Source organism: Falco punctatus, assembly GCF_963210335.1.
Source record: "Falco punctatus genome assembly, chromosome: 2".
Classification (NCBI taxonomy): Eukaryota; Metazoa; Chordata; class Aves; order Falconiformes; family Falconidae; genus Falco; species Falco punctatus.
In genome coordinates, this window is record NC_137581.1 from 22,432,354 (window position 1) to 22,456,192 (window position 23,839).

Genomic DNA, 23,839 nt, shown 5'->3' on the forward strand with positions numbered 1-23,839 from the left:
TGTAATATGTGGTACTATCTTTTTAAAATACATGCCCTGAGTCTCTTTTGGAGCCATTACCACAGTAGTTACAAAGTTCCTAATTAAGCTATATCTACATAATGAGGTATGCGTGCTGTATTGCATGAGGTGTTGTGCTCTTTAATTTTTCTGGTAAACCACCCATGTAACTGTCTTCCCATCTGCTTCCTTTCCTTCTTGCCTGGTTAGGTGGCTCCAAGCTATATAAGTTTTTAAGGTCATGCAGTTGAGTGAGTCCTGCTGTGGTCCTTGGACTTTATTTGGTGTGATGTTTTATTATCTTGTCACAGATGTGTTGATTTATTTTCAATAGCCTGCAGCAAACATGAGTTAGTGTTTCTTTGCTGCCGGAAGCCTTTGGCAAGTGCAGAGAGGAGGGTGTGAGAATAGTGTTGCAAAACACTGAAGTTCTCTATCTGCTATTATTTTGGATTTATAAATTAGAATAACATATGTAAATAATTGGGGCATGTACTGCTGTGCTTGATTTCTTGTGGGGAAATAGGGGATAGTTTTTGAGGGTGCTGATTATAGAGAAGGTGCATTTCACCAGAGAATGCTGCTCTTGGCCAAATGGCTGTGATGCAGTATGTTCAGTCTAGCTCTTGGGTATTCTTTGATTCTGCTGGTTTAAAGTCTTTTTGGAGTTCAAAAAAACCCCAAACCCAATAACTACAAAACAGAGATGTCCTTTATTACTGTTGGAATCTGAAGAGCTGTAACATGCAGACTGCTGTAGCAGAAACCAAAAAATCTCTGGTTTCTTAAGAATACTTGTTACACTGAAATTTGGGAACTACAGGGGAAACATAATGAAGGTTCAATAGCTTGTATTTGCCACAGACAAATCCATATGCATGCAACAGCATGCAGTGGCCACCATGGTGATGTGTGCTTCCAGATCACAGCCCAGGTGTGTCTATTTTGGCATTAAAAGGTGGTTGTTCTGCCACTCTGAGTATCAAAATAGTTACAAAAATCTGGCTCTGTGTTGAATTTGCTGACTTACAAGCCATTCGTTGGTGTGCCTGAAATAGCAAAAGCAGATCATTCTGAATAGCCAGTTAATACCGAGATGCTTCCATATTCCACCAAAAATCATTTTCCATAGACAAGTAGCAGGGCAATGAGGAACATGACATCAATCAAATATGTCTGGGTAGCAACATCTTCAAAGCAAAATACTTCTTCACCCCCCACAATGGCTTTCTTGAACAGGATTCTTTCTTTCTACTATGGACCCTTATCACTGTGTAGTTGTGATTACAAGACTGGGGCTGCTCTAGTCAGATGAGCCGAGCATGCGAGGCAGTGCACAGGTTGCTGGTGTGGACTGTGCCTTCCCACCTCTGCTGTGGTTAATACATTAGGTGCAGCTCTATTCCTTAAGGGTATGGTCTCCTGTTATCTCCTTTTATTTGATTTTAAACATAAAATTAGTTTAGTGAGAACAGCTAAACAGGGTCATGAGTATTGGCCCTAACAATTGGCAACCAGTATCTTTTTCCTTAGCAGAAATGCTAGGCTCAAGCCCCGAAAGGAGACACCTCATGCAGTTCACAAGATCTCCTTTGTTGTGCTATTTTCAGTCTTTGCCATTTGCCTGGTGTGCTGTTTTTTTTGTGTCTTGGAACAAGATGTTTGCCATGTCTGTATTTTTGCTGTACAGCCTGTCTTTCAAGCTTGGCTCTGGCTCTTAATTCCATAGGATCATCCTTTCATTTCAAAGTGGGATGTTAATCTGAATTTTCCTACAGGAGTCTGTAATAGGAGTGGTAAGTGGACTTCTCTAGCTTCCTTTTATGGCTGCGTTGGAAGCAGCAGAAATGTGAGTTATTTGTTGCAGTGATGCTCACATAAGAGTATGCTGATTGGGGGTGGGTGGAGGGAAAGTCATAAATAACTGAGCGGTCTGGTAGTGTCTTCTGTTAGGAGATTATAAGAAGTGGTTCAGGTTTTTAAAATGAAGGTGCCGTTGGTTACAGACAGACAATTGAAGCTTCCCAAATAGTTCTTTTCCCTCTAGACTCCTACATGTATTATAAAACTCTGTTTGCAGTGTCAAACCTAATGCCACATTAAGCTAATACAAAAAGAACAAAATGGAAACGGCTGATAAACATCAATGACTGTAGAATGTCACGACTGAAAGCAAATTGTAGGAGAGTTGGTGCTTGTGTGTTTTTTATTTAATTGTCCTCTCTTGTATGTGCTAAAAATGGGCTCTTATGCATGTACTTCTCTGTAAGGAAAAACATTTTTGATAGACTGCTGCAGTATGCTGCAAACTGTTGTGTTACATTTTTCAGTCACCTTAGAGTATGATTCCTGTCGGGTTTTGTATCCTGTTTGTGTCTACAAACCTCTGAATTTTTCAGAGGGAACTTCAGGGCAGAACAGACTGCTCCATTTTCTTGCCTACCCACATAAAGGCTGCGTAGTCATCAATGGTGCCCAAAAGAGTGGATGTGGGGGTGACATTCTGCACTGAAGTAAGTGCTGGAGGTGAGAGACAAACATGAGTTGTCCTTAGATATCAAAAGGTGTCCAGTGGCATGCTAGGAATGATGTGCTACGCTGTCTGCTTCTGGGATGGTAGTGCAGAGTATGTGCAGTTTTTGGGCCCACTGAAAAGTGGTGGATGCTGTGGGCTGTGCACTGGTAAGGGAGAGGAGGTGAACTTGGAGCTAAGTTGTCCTTTAGGGGAAGGTGAGAAAAGAAAAAGTGGAGGTGGCTGGGAGGTTCTGCAGGGTTCAGGAGCTCAGAGCTTGGGCATAGTACCTGTATGGGAAAGCACCTGTTTGTACAGCTAGACTAGGTGGCGACTATGGCAGTGTATTCTTCTTTGTGTTAACAAACAGCCTGGAGACGGGGAGAAAAATGGAGCTGGAAACTTTCCTGTGTCTGAAATCGGTGATCAGTGTAGAGCAGCACTGGGTTTCTTTCACAGGGAATGAGTAGAATGGAGAGGTGAGTCAGGATACAATCCTGAAGGTCTCCTGGAACAGGAGGACAGATCTTGCAGCTCTTGTTTCCAGCACTGAGTTTTGAGAATCCTGACAGAAATCATGGGAAAACGCTGAACCTGGCCTGGAAGGAGCCACTTAAATCTGGGAGCGGGAGGAAAATAGTAGCATTAAAGGATAAATCTAACTTGGTGCATTTGAGGAAGTGTACTTATGGAACAAAAGTTCAGGTAGGTAAGCAAGGAAGTGGTAAATACAGTGTAGGTAATTTGCAGTGCAGTAGCAGTTTAATCAACCGGTTGAAAGCAGATTTTGAGAAGGCATTTCCTTATATTGGGTAAGGTTGGTTCTTTGTTTTACAAATGAAAGGTGGTGGTATTGTCTGCCTTGCTTTTAAGGGTGAGTGTGATGAGACTAACATCTTTCTGCAGGAACTATGCTGGCTTTTGTGGATTCTTAAAGAATAACCTGTAGTGGATGAATATCCAGATGCCTGCCTTAACTGTTTTGCTGATTTTAAACAATATTGTTGGTGTTCTTTGCATGTGATAACTGCTTTGTGGAAAATAGACCTTTCAGATATTTCTGCAAAAACATCAGAGATGTCTTAACCTTAAGGAAAAAAAAGAGACTATTAATCTTACAGCTACACATACTGATAACCTCTTTATTTCTGAAACTGTTAAAGCCTGAAGAATGCTGTGGCTGTACACAGACCTTGTATAAAGAGATCTGAGGTACTAGCTGCTTTTGAGATACTGGAAAATTGAAGATGGACTTGCAGCCTTGCTGTCTTAGTCACACATGCTGCACTAGTTCTGGTTGCAACTTTTTGTAGCTTGAGCCACAGTTGCGTAATGGCATCTATGAAACCTGTTACGTTGTTGTGGTTTTTTTTTTTTTCTCCTACCCAAGGCTTTTGGCTTTACTGTGGAATTATCCACTGTCTAAATGCAAATTCAGATTGGAAGTATACTTGCAGCTAGGGCTGTCTTCTACAGTGAGGTAAATGTGTTCTGCAAAACTAATAACCTGCATGTCTTCTGCTAGTCTGCTGCCATGAAGAACCTTAGATTTGATGAGCTCAAATGACTGGAGGTGAAAATGTGCTTTCTGGGTATATGTTGGGGGAAGAGGAACTGCCACATATAAAGCATTTGAACTATGACAAAACGGCCCATGCTAAAGGGATGTTAAATCTCATTCAGAATTCTCATTTTGAAACGAAGCAAGCCTGTGAAGATTGTTTAATCAGTATGTAATTGGTGGTCTCTCTTATTCTTGTTTAAAATATTAAGAAAGTAAGCCAGCACTTTGTTTTGTAATGTTCTAAAATACTCAGAATTGAGGATTCTGAGTTTATGTAGATGATGTTAATCAGTTCACCCTTCTCTGTTAAGTCTTGGAAGTGCTCTTTAAGGTTCAATACAGTTGAAATGTATCTAAATTGTTTCAGGCAAGGCAATGAAGCTGAGGCGGGAGCATCAAGATATTTAACTCTTCTGCTAATAAAAGGCTTGCTTTCTTTCTGGTGTCCTTCCACTGTAAGGCAGTCTTCAGTTTAGAGAAGCCCATCTTGTGTGAATCGGTAGGAATAAAGTTTCAGTTCCAGGCTTCATTCTGCCAATGCTCTTAACTCTCGTGCTCCTCTCCCCCCCGCTGCCCCCCATCTTTTCTTTGCGAGCTTGGCAAGTAATGCTGTATGTTACTGCTACATGCAGGCTGATAACCATTCAGGAGGGTTTTGTGTTCTGGCTGGCTAGCCTGCTGTTCTCTCTTGTCTCCTCTGAGGCTCAACAAATGGTTTCTGAGACCTTGTCAAGCCCCCATAATAGCACATTTGGGATTACAGCATAGCTTTATTCATAGCTACCATTTTTTGTTAGGTACAAGGCCACTTGTGAACTAGTTGCTAACTTTTGTGTGTTATTGGCTTCCCATTTGAGGAACAGCTATTTAAATGAATATATTGAATTTTGTACAGAAGCATATGAAGTCCTTAGCTTATATAGGAAAGGTACTGGATAGACAATTTGAATGTTCTCTGTTAAAAAAAAAAAAAGGCAGAATTCTACTGATTTTGCCCTATTACATGTTTTGCATATGCTAGTGAAAGACTGACTTAAGCATGTGAAGATCAAGATGCCAAACAGTCTTTGTAAAATTAGATGCAATAATTGAGCAAAAAGATACTGCTGTTTAGGCAATAGCTTCTATTCAACTGTGTCTTAACTACCTTGAGTGTTAAGTGATAGTACATCAAACCATATCGTGCAGTCAGTTTAGAATTTACAGGGAAAGAGCTACAAACCAGGATTAAAGCTGCAGATACTTTCTTTAAAGGACAAAATGTTCAAGAGAACGTAGTGATTTTCTCAAATAGAGATGATGGCCTAAACATCCAAAATTAAAATTAGTCTTGAAAAAATGCACTTTTTGCAAATGGGGAAGAACACAACTAAAGGTCATGGAAACAATCTGCCTGTTTTTCTGGGAAAGCTCTGTTCTGTGTGCTTGTAACACCTTGCATACAAGATGTTGACATTTGAATAAAGGACACTTGAGAGTTGCACTAAAAAAGAAGACTCTATTCATTGCTGTCTGTGTGAATAGTACCTGCGGCTGAGAACTTGGAATACAAAATGATCTGAATTGCAGCAAACCTCTGATTCTACCTTGTGTTTCTGGCCAAGATGCGCTTTCTGGGAGGGGCATAGCCTTACTCTGTGAGGGGGAGCCCTAACTGCAGTGTACTTTTGATTACGGTTTGCATTCAGACGTTGGAAAATCTCACAATGAAGCCTTGGAAAGTCAGGTTTCATCAACTCTGTTGTTCTCACAGAACTACTGTGCAAGGCATGGAGCATAACAAAAGCAACTGGAGCAAGCTCTACTTGGGTGGACTTCAAGATAGCAGGGCGGCAAATTTGTCCACAAGTGTAATTTGAATCTTACCTAACTTCTTGTACTTGAACCGCTTGGCATTCAAAATGTCTCTTTTTCTTTTTGGGTGAATGTCAATCCTGTTTAAGCAGCATTGAACAAAAAAACCCTTCACAAGTAAATGTGCTAACAGCACCAGTCACTGTTACATGTTAGTTCCGTTTTAGAAAAGCTCAGCTGGAAACTTATATGACTGGCACATGAGTGTCAGATACTGAAAGAGTCAAAAAAAGAGAAGCTATTGCAACACTGAAAGCTCTATGGGTAGAATTGCAGGCACGTGTGAGGAAGAAAAATAGCATTAGGACTACGTTTCCATCTGCCTAACTAGTTTGCCTATGTGTGTGAGATCAGGAGGCTACAAAGCAGAAAATACAGCAATGAATGGGTTATTAAGTAGATGTCAGGGAGAGATGCCAAGATGGAACTTTGGGACGGTGCGTAGCTATTTACCGAAACAGCTAGTCAGGGCACTAGCAATGGGAGGATTGACTTGAGACTTGGCCTGTGGTAGGATGAAAGAGCAGATTTAAACTGTTACTGCTGAGGGATGTTTGTGACAAACATGGTTTGTACCTTGCTCCTGGAGGGATGCTGAATCTACACAAAGTTAAGAAATCTGCTTGAAGTACCACTTAACTGCAGTTAAAAAAGAAAAAGAGGGAGGTGATAGCTGCTTAAAGCTAAAAGAGAGCCAAGAAGGTGAAACATTGCAAGCTGCTTGGGAACCATTTCTGAAGCTTCGCGGGGTTCTCTGTGAGTATGTATCACTCATGAAGACATAATGTAAAACTGTCAATTAAAAAAATTGTGTCATGATGAAATAGTAAAGGAAACCCTTGGGAGTGAAGATATATTCTTTGAAAAATCATCTTCTATGAATGATGAATATAGAAATAGAAGGTAAGTGACAGTTGGCTACCTGTAAAACTAGTGTGAGAGCCTCCCTGGTAACCTCCTCCCCATGTAAGCCCTCAGAAACACACACATGAGCTCCCCCCACCTTGAGAAACTATTTGAAAAGAGCAGGAAATCAATTGTCCTTTTTCTCCCTCTTTTTCTGATGCATCAGTAGCACAATGCTATCTGTAGAACCAGAGCACCGCTGACCTATAAAAGGAGCGTTGAGAAGATGAAATGACAGCAAGAGAAAAACTGTGGGTTTGTCTATGCGTTGTGAAAGAAAGAACTGGAGGTGAAGGATCACATTGGGGTTTTGTCTTAAATTGCAGTGTTTGGGGAAGGGGCTATTTGGACAAACTGAAGAGCAGTTAGTTGGCAAGATGAGATGTGTTGGCACATCTGAAGGAGTTCAAGCATGAAACAAGCAAGTTAGTAACTACACAGTATAACCCAGTGCTTTAAATTGCCCCAGTCATGGAAGACTGGAAATGGGCAGTGTTGATAACAGTTTTTAAAAGGACTTCTTGGAAGAGTGTAAAGTATTAACTAGTAAGCTGAACCAAGATCCGAGATAGCGGACATAGGAAGAGTGCTGAGGTGAAGAGGCAACAGCCTTACAAAACACATTTAACATCCCCCTAAGCCTATTAAAATCCTTTGACTCTCGGAAATCTGTGCTGTTGAAAAGTTTTGTTCGGTAATCACTTGTCATAATTAGTTGGGATACAGCTTTGCTGATGAGTGAGTGTTAGTTGGGGTAGTGATAGCAAGGATTGATCATGAAGACTTAGCCCTCAATATCACAAAATCCTCTCCGATAATACATCATATTGATGTGAAGGGATGTGTATAGGAAGACATTTCTTTCTTTACACACAATGGTAGCCTCTGAATTTACTATTATTTAAGGAAAAGATTTTGGTGTTTGTAACAATGGTTTTATGCAAGTACTAGCTCAGTGCAAGTAATTGCTAAAAAGCAGAGTGTGTCACAGGACTTGCTAGCAATGGAGCGGAGCGCAAAACACTCTGTCATTGTTGCTGTAAATCCTGTTTTCAGTATTGTAGGCGCTTCTAATCCCTTCATCCCAGTCAGTGTATAATAGACCTAAGGAGCACCAAGAAGGACACTCGGGAGTGTGGTGCAGTGCCTGTATGAAAACTTGAGTCATTTCCATAGGGAAGGACTTTGCTGTCTCTGAGAGTGAGGGACAGGGAGATCTCTAAAATCTTGAGTATCCCCAAGAAGATAGGAAACAGTTTTTCAGTGATGGGATAGATTTATGAAAGATAAATCCATTAAGGGCTATTAAATAAGAAAATATCACCTGTGTATCTGTAGCTCCTATAGTAGTATGTTTGTGACTGTTAGGTGAATTTGTGGCTTAAAAAGCTTATCATAATAGTTTTTGAAAGCAGCCAGTAGGTTGTTTCCTCCATGTAAACCAAATAATTTCACAGATTTGACTACTGAAGAAAAATGTACCAAAAGTAGAAGTTACCCAATGATAGGATGTTTAGACCAGTGCTTTAAGAGTGTTTGTTGTTTAGTTTTCAGAACAGATGCTTTGAAATGCTCTGCTGTCTTTATGCAGCTTCTTGTTTCTGAAATGGTACAAATATTGGGGTGACTTAAGAGCAGTCTTGGGGAAGAAAAGTGCAAATGAAATATGGCAATCTTTCCCTTTATAAGAGCATTTGCATAGGTACCTCTTGTATTGCTTTATATAAAAGTACTGGTAAGACTGCCATGTCCTTTCAAAAAGCAGCATGGAGCTTTGAGTCTGGAGTATGGTAGTACTGCCCATCAACTACTCTTCTCATAGGAATGATCTTCATAATTGTGTGGGTTTAAAACTTAGATTTTAGGCTGGCTGTGGGAGAAGGGAGGAGAAGATGCTTAATCAAATCCCAGGGATTCTTGCTTCTGTGGAACTTTTGTGCTAGTGCTGATTTCAGGGCTATGTGTGGGGATTAGTTTGTTTTTAAATTTAATTCCTCATTTAATTTTGGCCAGCTATACTCCCTGTGGTTTCACCACCACCAGAAAGCAAGGAGTGATATGAGTGGCATCTTGCTTTTTCTCCTCCATCTCTACCTTTCCTCCCCATTCCTTCATTGTCTTTTGCTCTTACACATACTTCAGTGGTGGTTTTGATATTCTTCATACCCCACTGTAGACTAAAGAGAATTTGTTAACACGGGGAAAAAAAAAGTTGGTAACTTTTTTTGCTGAATGCAGGAGGTGAATCATGTCATGAAGGAGTGTGGCACAGATCAGAGCTGGTGTAAGAGAGATTTTCTGTCTAGGAGCAGCAAGGCAAAGATGTCAAGAAAAGGCTTTTCTTTTGACAGCAGCAAATTCTTAGATCAGAAGAACCACATGTACAGTGTAGCATTGAATTTACTTGGTTACTTTGAACTTCTTGCCAAATGACATGTTGTGGTGAGAGGTGTTAATTTAAAAAAAAAATCAAAGAACAAAAGGAATAAAGTGAATCAGTGATTGCCATTCACCAGGTAGTATCAGCTGTCTTGGAAGCCCTGGTGTTTATTGGCTTGCTGTTGATGGTTTTTCTCCAGCTGTGGAAATGACCTTTTCTTTACCCATGAAAAGGTCTCATTATTGAAGGATTTGTTTTGAAGCAGAAAATACTCAGCATAAGCCTTGCTATCTGATAAGAATAATGATGCTGTTCTGGCACAGCAATCTTGCTGTGTCCTGTAAGTGTTTTGGGGATGGCAAAAGTATGAATGTCTAAGTTAGATCCTTAATAATTCAGTTTTGTTACTGTATCTTCCCCTACAATAATTTTTTTTTGGTGTAAGCATTTTGATGAGTAATATGGCTTTTTATTTTCACATGACATGTTGTAAACTTAGATCAGAGTCCTTGAAATGTGCTTCAGACACAAACTGTGTTCCTTGTACTCATCTGTCCTTTTGTAAAGTTTTGGGTTTTTTTGAGCTTTTTCTTAAAGCACACCATATCTAACAATTGCATACTAAGTGTTGATAAGACCTAGTCACACTGAAACTTTACTCTCAGGTTAAAATGTATGATTTTGAAGAGGAGGGTAACAGCAAGAAGAGCAAACTGGCTTTTTTTTCCAAGCTTGTGAATATTCTGTGTTCTTCCTGTTTGCATTTTTGTGCATCATGTACATACCTTCAAAAGGGGAAAAAGAACCCCTAACCGTGCGAATTTGTCGAAATACTACTTTAGAGATAAGCCTTTAACTGTTTTCTTCTGCTAGGTTGTTGTTTTGCTGATTGACTGGATATCGGGCAAAAATGAATTCCAAGTCAAATACAAAAATAAATGCAGTTTCTTGTATTACAATATAATAAAGGAAAATAGCATGCAATATGATAAAAGGAAACCTTACTAGTTACTCACAATATGATTGAAGAGCAACAAGAGCAAAGCCTCAAATCATTACTGCAAAGCATTACAGAGGCTAAGAAGAGGATACATCACCCACTACCGCCTTAACATCATCCAAGCCCACACTTTGGCTGTGAAGGCCCGTTGCAGCCGTTGCCAGGAGTCTCTCAGTAACGAGGAAAATACTCATGCGGTGGTGCTTCTGGCACGGTCCTGGAGCTTGCCTGCCTTTATATACAGTGAAAACCAAAAATAATGTACACACCTAGTGTATGTGAACTTTTAAGTTTAAACGAAGTACAGGTGTGTGCTATCTCATGTTTTGCAAGGCTCTCGCATGCCAGGGATGCTGGCCAGATGCCCAAGCGTGGCGGAGTTACCGTCCTGACACAGCTGTGCACAGTATTTATTGTTGGGATGGTCCTGCTCGTATCAGGGTTGTTCAGGGGGCTCAGGGCAAACACCACCTCTCATTAAAGTTGTCCGTGAGTTCCCCAAGCTCACTGTCCAAGTTAAATGAATCCTAATTAAAGACAAAGGCTTTTCCATAAACAGTAATCAAGTTAATTTTTCACCAGTTGTTTAATATTTACATTTAAATATGATCTTTCTGTTAGTCCATCCTTAACTTAAATTTTAATTCAGCGGAAGCTGACAAACCTGAAGGTAACTGCTGCCTAGCATAAGGATAGTAATGTTTTTCGTACCTTTCTGGAAGAAAAAGAGTGAAAGGAGATAACAGCAGGGTTATTACAATTAAATATGAAGCTTCTGTCAGCTTCTCTGAGTTTTTAAAATTAGTTTAATTTTAGCATTATGACTATGCAAACACTTACCAAGGCTCACCAAAACTTGATGTGGTTGTACAGTGCATTGATTGTCATCTGTGGCACTACTTTATAAAATTAATGGATGTATTGATTAATGGGAGTGCTTGCACTGGATTAGATTATCTGAAAGGTCTATCCAGCTGTCTGTGGCCGTTAACTCTAGCAGATCTTCAGGAAGGGAAGCAAGACTAAGGTAGGCATGTAGCAGTGCTTTCCTTCTGACACGTTTCCGCTACTTCTAGTATCCAGAACGACTTACTATCTTAAGGTGAAATCAACATTTGAGGTTCTGGATTTCTACGTTATTGTTCACTTGTAGTTGTTCTTGCACTGTTTAAACACAAAGGAAAGGCAACCTAAGGGGATTAAGTGTGATACTTTTTTTTTTTTTTTTTTGCCTTACACTAGTTGTATTCAATTATAGTCTCTTACATTCTTTCCTTGAAACCAGGCAAGATGTAGCTGGTCTTCCTGATGATAATTACATCTCAATTTAATTTGAGAGCCCCTGCACACAGCAACACCTACAAAAATCCATCGCCTGTGGTCACAGAAACCTTAGTTTCTGATTTGGTTAGTTGGAGCGCAGGCTCTGGTGGTGTGTAGAGAGCTGGTATGGCAGGGGTGCTGTACTGTTCGCAGGCTCCCAATCCAGCTCTTGCTGATTGTGGACACTTGTTCAACTACATATGTTCTTAATCTTCCATGATAGTTCTTCCATACATATGTTCTTCCATGCATTTTTGATTCACGTTTTTCTTGTGTATTTCAGGTTTGAAGTTAGAGAAGAAGTAGTTAAAGCTTATTACTGTAGAAATGTGGAAGCAGTCTGAAATTTCCCCTTTGGGAGTGAGCACTTAGTGCATGAAGCTGTGAAGCTCGCACTGATGCTGGCAGCTGCATTAGAATAGGTGTGAGATGCCGCTTCTGGTGGCGCACACATATGCTGGAAGTCGCACTGCTTTGTGAATTGCATTTATTCTTCTCTGCACATTAGCCGGTATGAACCGTGCCTTATTCTCTTGGCCTTTTCCTGGAAAGGCTTTACAGGTAGCTTTGTAGAGGAGAGAAGAATGGCTGTGAAAATACTCTCTTCAGCTGAAATATTTGACAAAATAGCTCGGACTCCCAACTTTTCTGACTGGGTTGCATTATTCACAATCCTTTCTCTTTTATTCATACATACGAGGCTTTCATGACAGCATCTGTGTGTTTATCTGATTTTTGGCCATTTCTTCTGTGAAAGGAACAAGCTTGAAGCTGTGATGGGATGAACTTTAAGCTGATTGTAAATGCATTTAAATACTCTGGACTCGAATAAATCTGAACTTTTAAAAACAGTTGTGCTTTAGTCATGTACAGCAGGCAGTTTACAATAGAGAAGATAACAACCTATTTTCTGTAGGTTTAATGCATGTTACAGGACTACCTCGTTTTTCAAAATGTTTGTACGTTCAGTCAAATGAAGCAGTATTTCAAGCTAATGTTTTATTTTCTGGTCTTGCTTCATCCAACTTGTTTTAGCTACTGTAACTGAAATGTGGGATTTGTTTTGTGAGCAAAACACAAGTGGCTCTTGGAAAATTTAGTATTTTTAAAATAATCACATTTTGGAAATTATATATGTAATGTATAGAGTATCAGTAAAAGTGGAGTAACTTTTAAGTGACCCTCAAACAGCTACAAATGAAGGACATAATTCTAGTTTATAGTTTTTCCATATTTTGAAAAACTATTTTAGCTATGGTGAATTTCTCCAGTGAACAGAATTATTTCTGCAGTCAGTGTAGCAACTACCTGTAGCTTTCTGGCAAAGGTGACTGTACTGCATCAAGCTGATGTGGAAAGAAAGTACTAGTTAGAAGACAGACTAACTTCATCCTGAATGTGAACAGAAGCTGCTGTGCTTCTGCTGTGTCTACTGTCTTGCCTTTAGATAACTCCAGTGCTCATCTGACCATTCAGCAGGCCACTTCAACTCAATTTGGCAGAAAGCATACCAAACAAAAAGTTGGAAATACTTCTCCACTCCCTGAATAAGCTCATCTCCATCTGAAAATGAGTGCCTGGGCTCTAGCGCAAAGTAGTGTGTGGCAGGGTGAAGATGAGGTTCTTTCAACAGCAAACCATTGACTCTAAGCAAGCTATTGTGCAAAAGTTCACTGCTAGTTTTTAGTCCTTTCTATCAACATAGTTGTAAAATGTTTAAATGTGTGAAACCAGGCAGATTTTTTATAAATGGAATTACAAAAAGATGAAGTGGTTATCAGTGCATCACTGTTAGCTGAGGTTTTTTGTTTTTGTTTTTGTTTTTTTTTAGGAGAATGATTTATAATATTTTGCTCTTTCTTTTATGTTTACCTGAAGGTACAGGGTCAGTGATCAGACTTACTGTGTGTACCAATTGGTTGGACAAAAGCTTTGACCTAAAATGTGCCTTCTGGGAAGTCAGGTGCTTATAATGCAGTTTCTCAGCCATTGTACCAAGTTGTTAGTGCCATTTTTTTCCCCTATACAACTTATTTTCTGCTGATGCACATCATCTTTACTATTTGACTGTTATCCTCTCCATCACAGAACAGTCAGATCTTATTCTGCACAGGTATACCTGTCCAGATTTGTACATTTAAATGTATGCAGTGATAACCACTGAGTTGCATATATTTGAATGTTTTAAAATTTGAACCTTTTCTCAGTCTCAGCTAGCTGAATTGTGACTATAAACCTGAGTAAGCTTAATACTTTGGTGCATTCTTCAACTATAAGTGCTGTATATTTCGGATCGGCTTGTTGATGTTTAACCATGTTAGGCAGCTCAGCCCGGTGCTGCTGCTGGCTCCCTGCAGTGGGATGGGAGAGAGAATCGGAAGGCTAATAGTGCAAAAACACATGGGCTGAGATAAAGAGTTTAATAGGTAAAGCAAAAGCTGCGCACACAAGCAAAGCAGAATAAAGAATTAATTCACTACTCATGGGCAAGCAGATGTTCAGCCATCTCCAGGAAAGCAGGGCTCCATCACATGTAATGGTTACTTGAGAAGACAAACGCCATCGCACCAAATGCCCACCCTTCTTCCTTCTCCTTGCAGCTGTTGTTGCTGAGGACATACTATGGTAGGGGATGTCCCTGGGTCAGTTGGGGTCAACTCTCCCAGCTGTGTCTCCTCCCAACTTCTTGTGCCCCCCAGCCTGCTCACTGGTGGGGCATTCTGAGGAGCAGAGAAGACTTGGGTACTGTGTAAGCACTGCTGAGCTGTAACTAGAACATGGGTGTGTTATTAGCGTGGTTTTGGTCACAAACCTGAAACTTAGCCCCATAGGAGCTACTGTGAAGAAAATGAACTGTCCCAGCCAAAACCTATACAGTGCTCTAATGTCCTCCTCTAAAATACACTGATGTTGTCAGGGTGCAATGGTCTTTGGGGACATAAGTCAATTTCCTTTAAGGATGGAAGGGTTTTGGAAGGTTTCTGTGGTTTTCTGTGCGTAAGCATAAAGCACATTGGAAGTTTGGAATCTACGTGAAAGCCATTGAAATCCAGTAGGTAGAATAAATTTATAATTGATTTATGTGGCATCCATACAAATTATGTGCAGGCTATACTAAGATCTGTAGCTTCAGATACCAGTGTTTATGCTATTATGGAAAAATACAATTCTAAAGGCTTTTTCTTTTTCACAAAAATGTAACATTTGGGTTTCCTTTTTCTTTGCTTACAAGTAGCTGTATCAGTGCATTGCTTTAGTTTTACAGCAAGCCATAGAATGGTGTCCTTTGAAAGTTACCATTGCACACGTTGCAAATACTAGAACAAACTCTAAATATTGAATAAAGAAATACTACTATTCCAATAAGAGCTGAAATTCAAAGTTGTATCCTTGAACTAATCTAAATTACATTGAAAATGAAAAGTTTTAAATTTCTATAGTAAATGGTCCTCAAATTTATGTATGCACCCAGACTTCCCCTGTTTCTTTTCTAGTGAAGTTTTGGAAATTTTGTCAGACTTGGAAAACAGTATTACGAATTAGTTGTGTGTGTTGGAAATATGTAACGAATGTACTAGACTTCTGTGAAATTCCTTACAGTCTCAGATGAGTCATAAATGATGTACTTTATTTTACAGTCCTGTGTAGAGTACTGAAGGTTGGAATGATTTTCTAGAAGGCACCTGGTTCAACCTTCTACTCAAAGCAGGATGGACTTCGAAATTGCCTCAAGGTGCTCAGGTTCCTACCCAGCTGAGTTTTAAGTGTCTCTGAGCATGGAGAACTCAGTCAAATCTTTTCTACTTTTTGAGTAGCCCTGTGTGGTGGTTTTTTTTTCTTTTATGCTGTCTGACTGGAACTTCTCTTCTTGCCACTTGTGACTGCTGCCTCTCATCAGTTTCCTGGGCACCTCTAAGAAGAGTCTGACTCCTTCCCTGTAACCTCCCCTTAGCTAACTGGAGGCAGCGATAGGATCCATCGTTAGCCTTCTATGAAGGCTCAACAAACCTGTCTCTCAGCCTGTCCTTGTGGGTCACGTACTGCAGATCCCTGCTGCGCTGCTGGACTTGCTCACTGTGCCAGTGTCTCTCTTGTACGGGAAAGCCTAAAACTGACTGTGGAACTCCTAGGTGTAGTTTCATTGTGCTGAGTAGGGGAATAATGACTTCTTCCCATCTGTTGGGTACACTCTTGCTGATACAGCCAGGATTTGGCTGGCTGCCTTTGCCACAGGGGCACATTGCTGTCATGTTCAGCTTGTCCACCAGGACCCCCAGGTCTTTCTCTGTGAAGCTGCTTTTGATGCACTTGGCAGTGTGTCCAGTTGCATAGGGTTATTCCAAATTAGAGACCGGTCTTTGCACTTGTCTTTGAACTTTATGAGTTTCTTGTCTGCCCGTTTTTCCTGTCAGTTGAAGCCTGTCCAGTTGGTGGCTCAGTTCCTTGGTGCATCAATCATTGTCCCCAGTTTAGCATCCACTGTGGATTTGCTGAGGATGCCTTCCATCCTGTTGTCCCTTTGCTAATGGAAATGTTCTGTTAGCCCCAGTATCTGCTCCTGAGGGCTGCACCAGTAACTGGCATCCTGTTGGATTTGTACCATTGATTACAACCAGTTAAGCCTGGCAGTCCAATTGATTTTTCGTCTGTTGCGTAGTTCAGCTGTCCAGGCTTTCTAATTTGGGTATATTATGAGATCATGTCACAAGCTTTGCTGAAGTAACATCCTGTGACTTTGCATTGTCTTCTCATTGTATAGGACAGTCAGGTTGATAAGGCACAAGTCATCCTTGGAAGATCTTTGGCAGCTGTTCCCAGTCATTTCTTTTTCTTCATGGGCTTGAAAGTATCTTCCCAGGAGGGTTTGGTCCGTAACCTTTCCAAGGACTGAGGTTAGGCTGATAGGACTGTTATATCATTGAGCATTTTTGCCCTTCTCAAAGAGGGTCCTGATTATTTGCCCTTTTCTGACTGTCAGGAATCTGCCATGTTCACCATGACCTTTTGCAGATGATAGAGTGGCTTTGCAATGACATCTGCCAGCTCTGTTAAGCACTTGACTGCAGCCCACCTGGCTCCATGGACTTGTGTGTCCCTCCAGTTGGTTGAAGGTGTGCCTAATTTGGTTTTCCTCTAGTTCCTTTCAGCAGGACTGTGTCACTAGCCTTGGGAACATGGTAGAGCTATGTGGGTGGACGGTGATGTGAAAACTAGTGCTAAGAAGGCATCGAGAACCTCAGTTCCTTTTGTGTCTGTTGTCGGTTGGTTCTCCACACCCATTTTCTGGGTTGGTAGTTAATAGGTAAAAAATGCAAAAATAAAATAATTCCTGGTATAAATACCTTATTCCGTCAAGACTGTTTGGTGCCATGAATGTGGTGTTGGAAGAGGAGACAGAGGTAATTCTGTTCTTCTTGAATGGGTAGCGCTCTGCCCTCATCTTGCTGCACTTTCTAGAAAACAATGTATTGTTTTGTTGTGTGTTTAAGTGTTCACTGTGCATACAGCGTTGGCATTTACTGTAGATGTATTAATTCTTTCAGCTTCAAAAATGGCATTTGTGTATTTGTATGCTTCCCAAGAAGTGAATTTCTGCTTCTTCCAATAGATTTCTCTGGATGTCATATATGACTAGGATGATTTTCATTTATTTAAAAATACAATTTAAAAAAAACCCCAAAGAATTAACACTGCAGTGACTTGGGGGAGGAGGCAGGGGGTGATGCCGCGAAGTGAAAATGTCAAGTCTCTTAAACGTTATAATTAGCTGTCAAAAGTGTTTTATTTTCATATTCTAACCTATAGTTGTGTGTCTGGCTAAGTTCTTCCTTCCATCTCATCTACATGTGGAGTATGTCCATGTATTTGTTGTGTTAAATTTCAGGAAAACACATATGGGAGGAGGGACAAAGAAAACTGGAATGCCACAGTTTAACTACATGCTGTCTTTCTCTTAATTTGTAGTTTAAATCTTTGCTGTTGAACACTATTCTGTTACTGTAAGTAAACTACAATGAAACCTCTGATTCATCTATTTCCTTGCTTGATGTTTGGGTAGGTAATAAGGATTTAGTATTTTTTGTCTTAGCTGGTTCCCTAGCATCCTGTACATATTTTGCTGTTAATAGTGAAGATGGGCTACTGTGTGTGTGGTTTAAGGTTTGGAGTTAGTGTTCATCTAGGTGAGTTGTTCAAAGCTAAGGTGCTCTACAGCACAAATGAGTTTTCAGCTAGTAAAATCAAAATGCTGTATTTAATGCATTCGGAGAACTTTGAGTTAGTTCTGCTAAGGCTCAATCACTCTAGCAATAGTGGCAGTTGGGCTTACTCAGGATGTATTACTTTGCTACTGATGCTAATGGAATTCTCAGGGGTAGAATTAAAAAAAAAACAACACACCACACCTATGTGTTTTATTAGTAGGCTTATCTTTTAATTGTCAGGATTTTTGTGTTCTTTAGGGAATAAGGAGCATAAACAATTAACAGATTCCTTAGTTTTCTGTAGAAGAGATACTGCATTTACAGCAACCCTGTGGTATTTGTAAGATTGTAAAGCTTCTTCCCCTCAGATGTTTAACTGCAGTCAAGTTTTATGTTTCCTTGTTTATAAAGACAAAACTGTTCCTAAATTGTGACTAGTTAATTTTGAATTTGAGATTTCTTTTGAGTTGTAATGTAAATTTAGAATTATTATCGCTGATTTTAAGGCTTTGGTACTTTATTCTGCTATTTTTTATTACTCAAATTTTAAATTTATCTAGTGATCTGAATAATGAATGTAGTTTTGTAGAAATCTATTGACACAAAACTAAAAGTATCGTATGTGAGATGAAATAACAGTAGAAAATATTTTTTTAAACTGCCTTTTATATAATTAATTTCTTTTTTCTCCATGTGTATGATATTTTCTCCCGCTTGCTGAACATATTTATGCTTAAAGTATGCTTCTAAATAAAGGGGAGAAATACCAGACATATTAATACTAAAGCTTTCCAATGTGCACACATTCAACAGGCATCTGTTCCTACTCCTTTTGATTTATTCTTTTAAAGATGGCATTTTTGCTTTTAGTTTATTACAGCTGGAGGTACAAAACTAGGTAGTTATGGTCTTCTATGGTGATTTTGCAGGTATATTTATTCTTGTCATTAAAGTCCACTGGAAGTGATGTTGCAGCTACTTTTTTTTTTGTGGTGTTAATGTTGTCCCTCTGAAGAAATTACTTTTTTTTTTACACAAGGTTATGTAGTTTGTGTGTGACTACAGTAAACATTGCAATTTCCAGCAGCTATGTCCAAATAGAGTTTTCTTACTCTTCTTGCTTTCACAGCTGCCTGTTACTAGTGGGGAGCATTCCTGTGTTGCAGATGCCAGCCTACTGAAGGGCAAGGAAGTATGGATGTATTGAAGTGAAAAGAAGTTTGCAGATTGACCAGTTTTTCTATACCTGCTGGTAGATGGAGGAGCTGCTCAAGTTACTTAACATTCCCATGCAGCAGAGAAAGTGGACAGGTTTTCCCGAAAGGACCTCTGTTAGAAGGAAGAAATTTAGTTGAATTATGCTTTGAGTCTTACTGTGTCCTTAAAATGCAAGGTGTTAAGTGGCCCATCTTGTTACTTAGAGCTAACTGTGGAAGATACTTATGAACAAGGTTCCCCCTCCCCCCTTATTTTTTCTTATTGTTTGCTTTTTCCTGTCTTGAACATCTCTTTATTTTCAGAGAAGAAAATTGCCCATATCAAAAACCGTGGGGGAGCTGTTTGGGCTGTTGGTTCCAAACAGACTATTGGCAAAATTATTTTTGGAAGTTGTGTAAGATAAGCTTGGTCACTCTGGCCTTTCTTTTGGCTTTGTCACACTTTTGTAAACTCTCATTGATCCCTTAAAAAACTATTGCCCCATTTCCCTTGGCTCTCAAGGAGTTACACTAAGTCTTACAAAGAAAATTTTGCTTGGCTGAAAGGTGGCAGTAGGATTTTCCTGCTTCTGTTAATGGAAAAGCTGGCACTTACGGTTTAACGGGTAACCATGGCGTGTTACCAGCCTCAGTGTAGAACAGATTGTTAGAGAGGGTTAGGAGTTGGTTTATTATGTTGTATCTCAACTGTGCATGTACAATTCAGAGAATTTAAGTCTTGAAAGTCTCCAAGGTTCTCAAGGTTCTAGAGTAGAGTGTAGTGTGATGCTAAAACTGAGCTTTATCGCTAAGTTGTAATTTCTTTTCTGTCTTTTTACCATGCTTCTATTTCTTCTAAACTGCTTGGGTAGGTTGAGGACAGGGCGCAGAGGCCACTTGCTTGTTCCTGCCTGCAGCACCTGGTCAGAGCAAACAAATGAGGGTTAATTCCCCACAGCTCTGTCAGAGCAGAGCAGTATTTGGCACAGGATCTCTGGATCTCAACTCTTTAACTGCCTTTTAATGTGAGAAAATTAACGTTCAGAGACTTGTGATTTCATCCACTGTTTTGAGGATACCAAGCGGTATGTTTTTGAACCACCCTGTTAAATTTCAGCATTAAAACAAGGATTGTAAAAGAGTTAACATAAACAACTGAAAGTGTGTTCTTCCAGTTTTGTTCTAGGAAGCAGCTGAAGTATATATTTATTTATTTATTTAATTTCCAGAGAAAGTGTGCCATCTGGTATGGAAAATTTTAGTCCAGGCTGAATTTGGCAAAAATTTGACCAATTATAAATAGTTGTACAATCTTAAATGTAAGGCAGGCTTCCTTGTACTACATACAAGTAGTGCTACATAACAGGAACAATTGTATGGTAGCACTTCTTATACTGAGTTCTCCTTCAAATACTTTGAAGTTTAAGCAGATAAGCAGCAGGGCAACAAGAATAACCTTTAGTGTGACCTGGTTTGCTCCATATTCTGTCAGTGGTAATGTGTGTAACGGTAGCACTTGTCATGAAATAGGGATTTCTCCCAACACCTCAAAAATTAAGTGGATGAGTGCACAGTGCAATGGGAATAACCTCTAGTCCAATCCATTTCGCTTTATATTTGTATTCAGTAACAGCTGCGAGCCATTGCCAGCTAAGGCAGATAGAGGGTAAAATGATTTTTAGCTGAGAAAATTTCTCTGTATCTTTTTCCATCAGCAGCATAGGAGACCTCTGTACCGGAAAGCAAATTGGGGTTACGTTCAGTAGCTGCTCATGGAGTGTTCTGCAACTCTCCCATCCTCTATAAATTTGTGTAATTTGGTTTAAAATCTGTTTATACTTTTGATCCCTATAATACTCTGTCATGAACTGTGCAGTTTAATTATGTGCTTAATACCATAATGGTTTGTTTTCAGGCTTCATGCAACTTGTTTTCCTCAAAGGTGAGAAATAGGGAATTGTTCCCTCCTCGCACCTTGTTTTGGCCATGTAGGAATTTGTGCTTAGCGTTAGCTTTTTCTCTTCCAGGCTGGGAGGTTTTAGGGTTTTATTATATGGAAGCTTTTTAATGCCTTCTATTGTTGTCCTTCCTAATTTTTCTTTTTCTTTTTTTCTTTTTTTTCCTTTCTTTTTCTGGTTGTGTCAGATCCCGTATTGTTTCCCCTTTTATCTTGCTGAATCCATGTAATGGCCCTCTTAATGAAATCTGCTCTCGCCCACTTGCCATTTAGTTCTTCCTCATTAACCGTGTTCAGATTTGGTCCATTAATTTCCCCCTTTTCCTCTCATCTCCATTTTGAAAGGTTATTGTTAACAGTGGGTAGTCTTTGAACCCCATGAAAAATCTCTTGGACAGGACCTGATAATTGGAGGGATTAAGTAGGTAGTGATGAATATGGGAAAGTGTGTGCTTCAGGTAGGAATACAGCAATTCAAAGCCTTGCAAAAATTTAGTGAGAGCTGGAAGAAACAAGTGCATATGTTTTAAATGATCAACTACAGTTTTGTTTTATTTGCCTTTAGGATGTTTGGGTTGCTTTTTTTTTCAGGGTGGCTCTTCACAGCTGTGAAAGATGGATTCATTAAAAGTTAATAAGGATTCTTAAGTAACTTGGAGATTTGGGGCTACACAAGTGCTTCAGATACTGAAGGCAATACTGTTAAGTGCCGTGTTCCCCAGGAGTGGATGCCAAGCCTGCAAGGGGGAAGGACAAGCACTCCATCTCTTAAAAGTTTGAGCTTTTTGTGGCTGAGGATGGGCAAGAGTTCAATGTCTTTTGCTGCAGTGTGTCTCTTCACCATTTTGCTTTGGTAGCTGGAGTTACCAATAGGCTTGAATTTTAAATAAATTACTGTAAGGTACATACTGGTTGAGGTGCAAGGGGGTGTTGTTGTTTTTAAGTGTTATACATATTTAAAGCTTAACAAACATTCCTCTGGATTCTTCAGATTGTGTGGATAACTTGAGGTTTTTTCATTAATCTTAGATTTTTTTAGTTTAGTAGGAACAAAACTTTAGGGCACTATTTCTGACCTAGAGGAAAGAAAAGATGTTGCTGTGATGTTGGTTCTGGGGCTACTCAAGAATCCATTAAAATATGGGGAAGATTTACTGTGTCCCAGATTAATACGTTTATGGGACATATAGTCCTAGCTACATGTATGTCTAGTACGTACTAAATGTTTGCTTTGTTTGCTTCTTAATAACAGAAGGAAGGAATGGAAGAAATGTCAATCATTGCTTTTAAATTTTTTATTTTTTTAAAAATCCCTGTTTATGTAGCAAGGAGAAATTTTGGCTCTGTCAAGGTGCTGTGGTTAGCTTACGGTTTAGCTGGGTATCCAGGCCTTAAACTAACAAGGAATCAAAATAACTTGCAGAATTTGTATGTATTAGAAACTGTCCTCTGAATGGTGGTGAAGAGCTCACTTTGAATTCATGGTGCAACATTTAAAAAAAATTTCTGTTCTTCTTTCACAGGAAAGATGATAAAGATTACGCTTTAAAGCAAATAGAAGGTACTGGAATTTCTATGTCTGCATGCAGAGAAATAGCAGTAAGTAACATTAGTTCTTTGTACTAATGAACAGACTTTAAAGTATTGTTTTGAGTGCATGCTGGGTTTTGTTTGCTGAATTGTTATTCTACTGTGGGTGCTATATTTTTATCATAGAGTTGTAACATAAGTACAAGTATCATGGAAGATTCTGCTCACCGGTTAGGTTTGCTGCTAAAAATGACAGTGTCTTTAAGTTACAATTTGGTGCCTGCTTCTGGGCAGATTTAATGCAGCAGTTTAAAAACATGATTAGAGTCAGTGGCTTAAATTACATATTTGATCTGACTTTTGCATTAGTACTTCAGTTACTTTCTGAAAGAGATTAGTTCTGGCTGGCTCATAATGATTAAAACATGTTCACTTCTATTAAACTGAAGACTTCAAACTAAACTGGCATTGTTGTTGCCTCAGAGGCTGTAATACACCCATTAATATTATTCAAACATTTTCTTAAGTTATTGAGGTTTATGTTTGTAAATTCCATGTTGTTAGAAACTGGTGAATAATGTGGTCTAGTTACTGTATGTGACAAGCCTGCAAAGAGATACTGGTAAAACTGGTTTTCCGAAGTTTAACAGTTATATGTTCTTACACTATTGCTTGGGTTTATTATTCTTGAAATGTTTCAACTGAAATTACTTACTAAAAGGAAATGCATGAAACTTAGGGGTGTGTGTGTGGGGGAAGCAAATAGTTTATTTTCAGTCCATATTCCTCAAGAGTGTAAAACTACACCTGCCTACCTTAATTTTTATTGATTGAAGTGAGTACCAGGCTTCCCTAATTTGTCAACTTCCAGTTGGCTTTGTAATTTCAAACATATTATGCCTTGAACTGAGTTGAGAAAAATAAAATGCAAAGAATATTCATCAGGAGAAGCTCTTCCTGTCTGTTGATGAAAGGTGAGCCTCCCTGCTGTCGTACACATCCACTCTGAACTCAAGGAGCTGAAGACAGGGTCTTAAATTTTGCTTATGTCTACCATTTTGGCAGAAGTTTTCCAAATACTGTGTGACTCCTTCAGGCTGAATGGTTTTGGGAAGTGTCAGTTACCATTTCAGAGGCATTTGGGAAATGTTTTTGTTTGTCTTCTTGCAGTGATCTACCTGAAGAGTTTTGAAGAGTTCATTCTGATTCAGTTTGGCAGGAGAAGCTTGGCTGGTGTCTCCGCTCTGGATATGACCCTAGCTCAATTTCTGTCTGTTAAAAGAGGATCTGTAATTTGGCTGGCAGTTGGGAAGGATTTGCCTCATTGCATGGCTTGGGGCATGTTGTGTAGTCATTCCCCTTGGTCAGAAGGGTCCCTGGTAGTAATGGAAGAGGAGCAAGAAGCAGGAAGGCG

General features: G+C 39.5%; 1 protein-coding gene across 7 annotated transcripts in view; it reads left to right on the forward strand.

Annotated features, from left to right (window-relative positions):
- The window catches only part of CDK8 (cyclin dependent kinase 8), a 90,897-nt gene that overhangs the window by 13,812 nt on the left and 53,246 nt on the right, over positions 1 to 23,839 (forward strand). For 6 of the 7 annotated variants that reach the window (XM_080376416.1, XM_080376415.1, XM_080376414.1 and 3 more), the window contains exon 2: positions 22,419 to 22,494. The exons of the other annotated variant lie outside the window; for it this stretch is intronic. In XM_080376416.1, the coding sequence (XP_080232542.1) occupies positions 22,419 to 22,494 (76 nt within the window). The remainder of the gene's footprint in view (positions 1 to 22,418; positions 22,495 to 23,839) is intronic. 7 annotated transcript variants of the gene reach the window in all.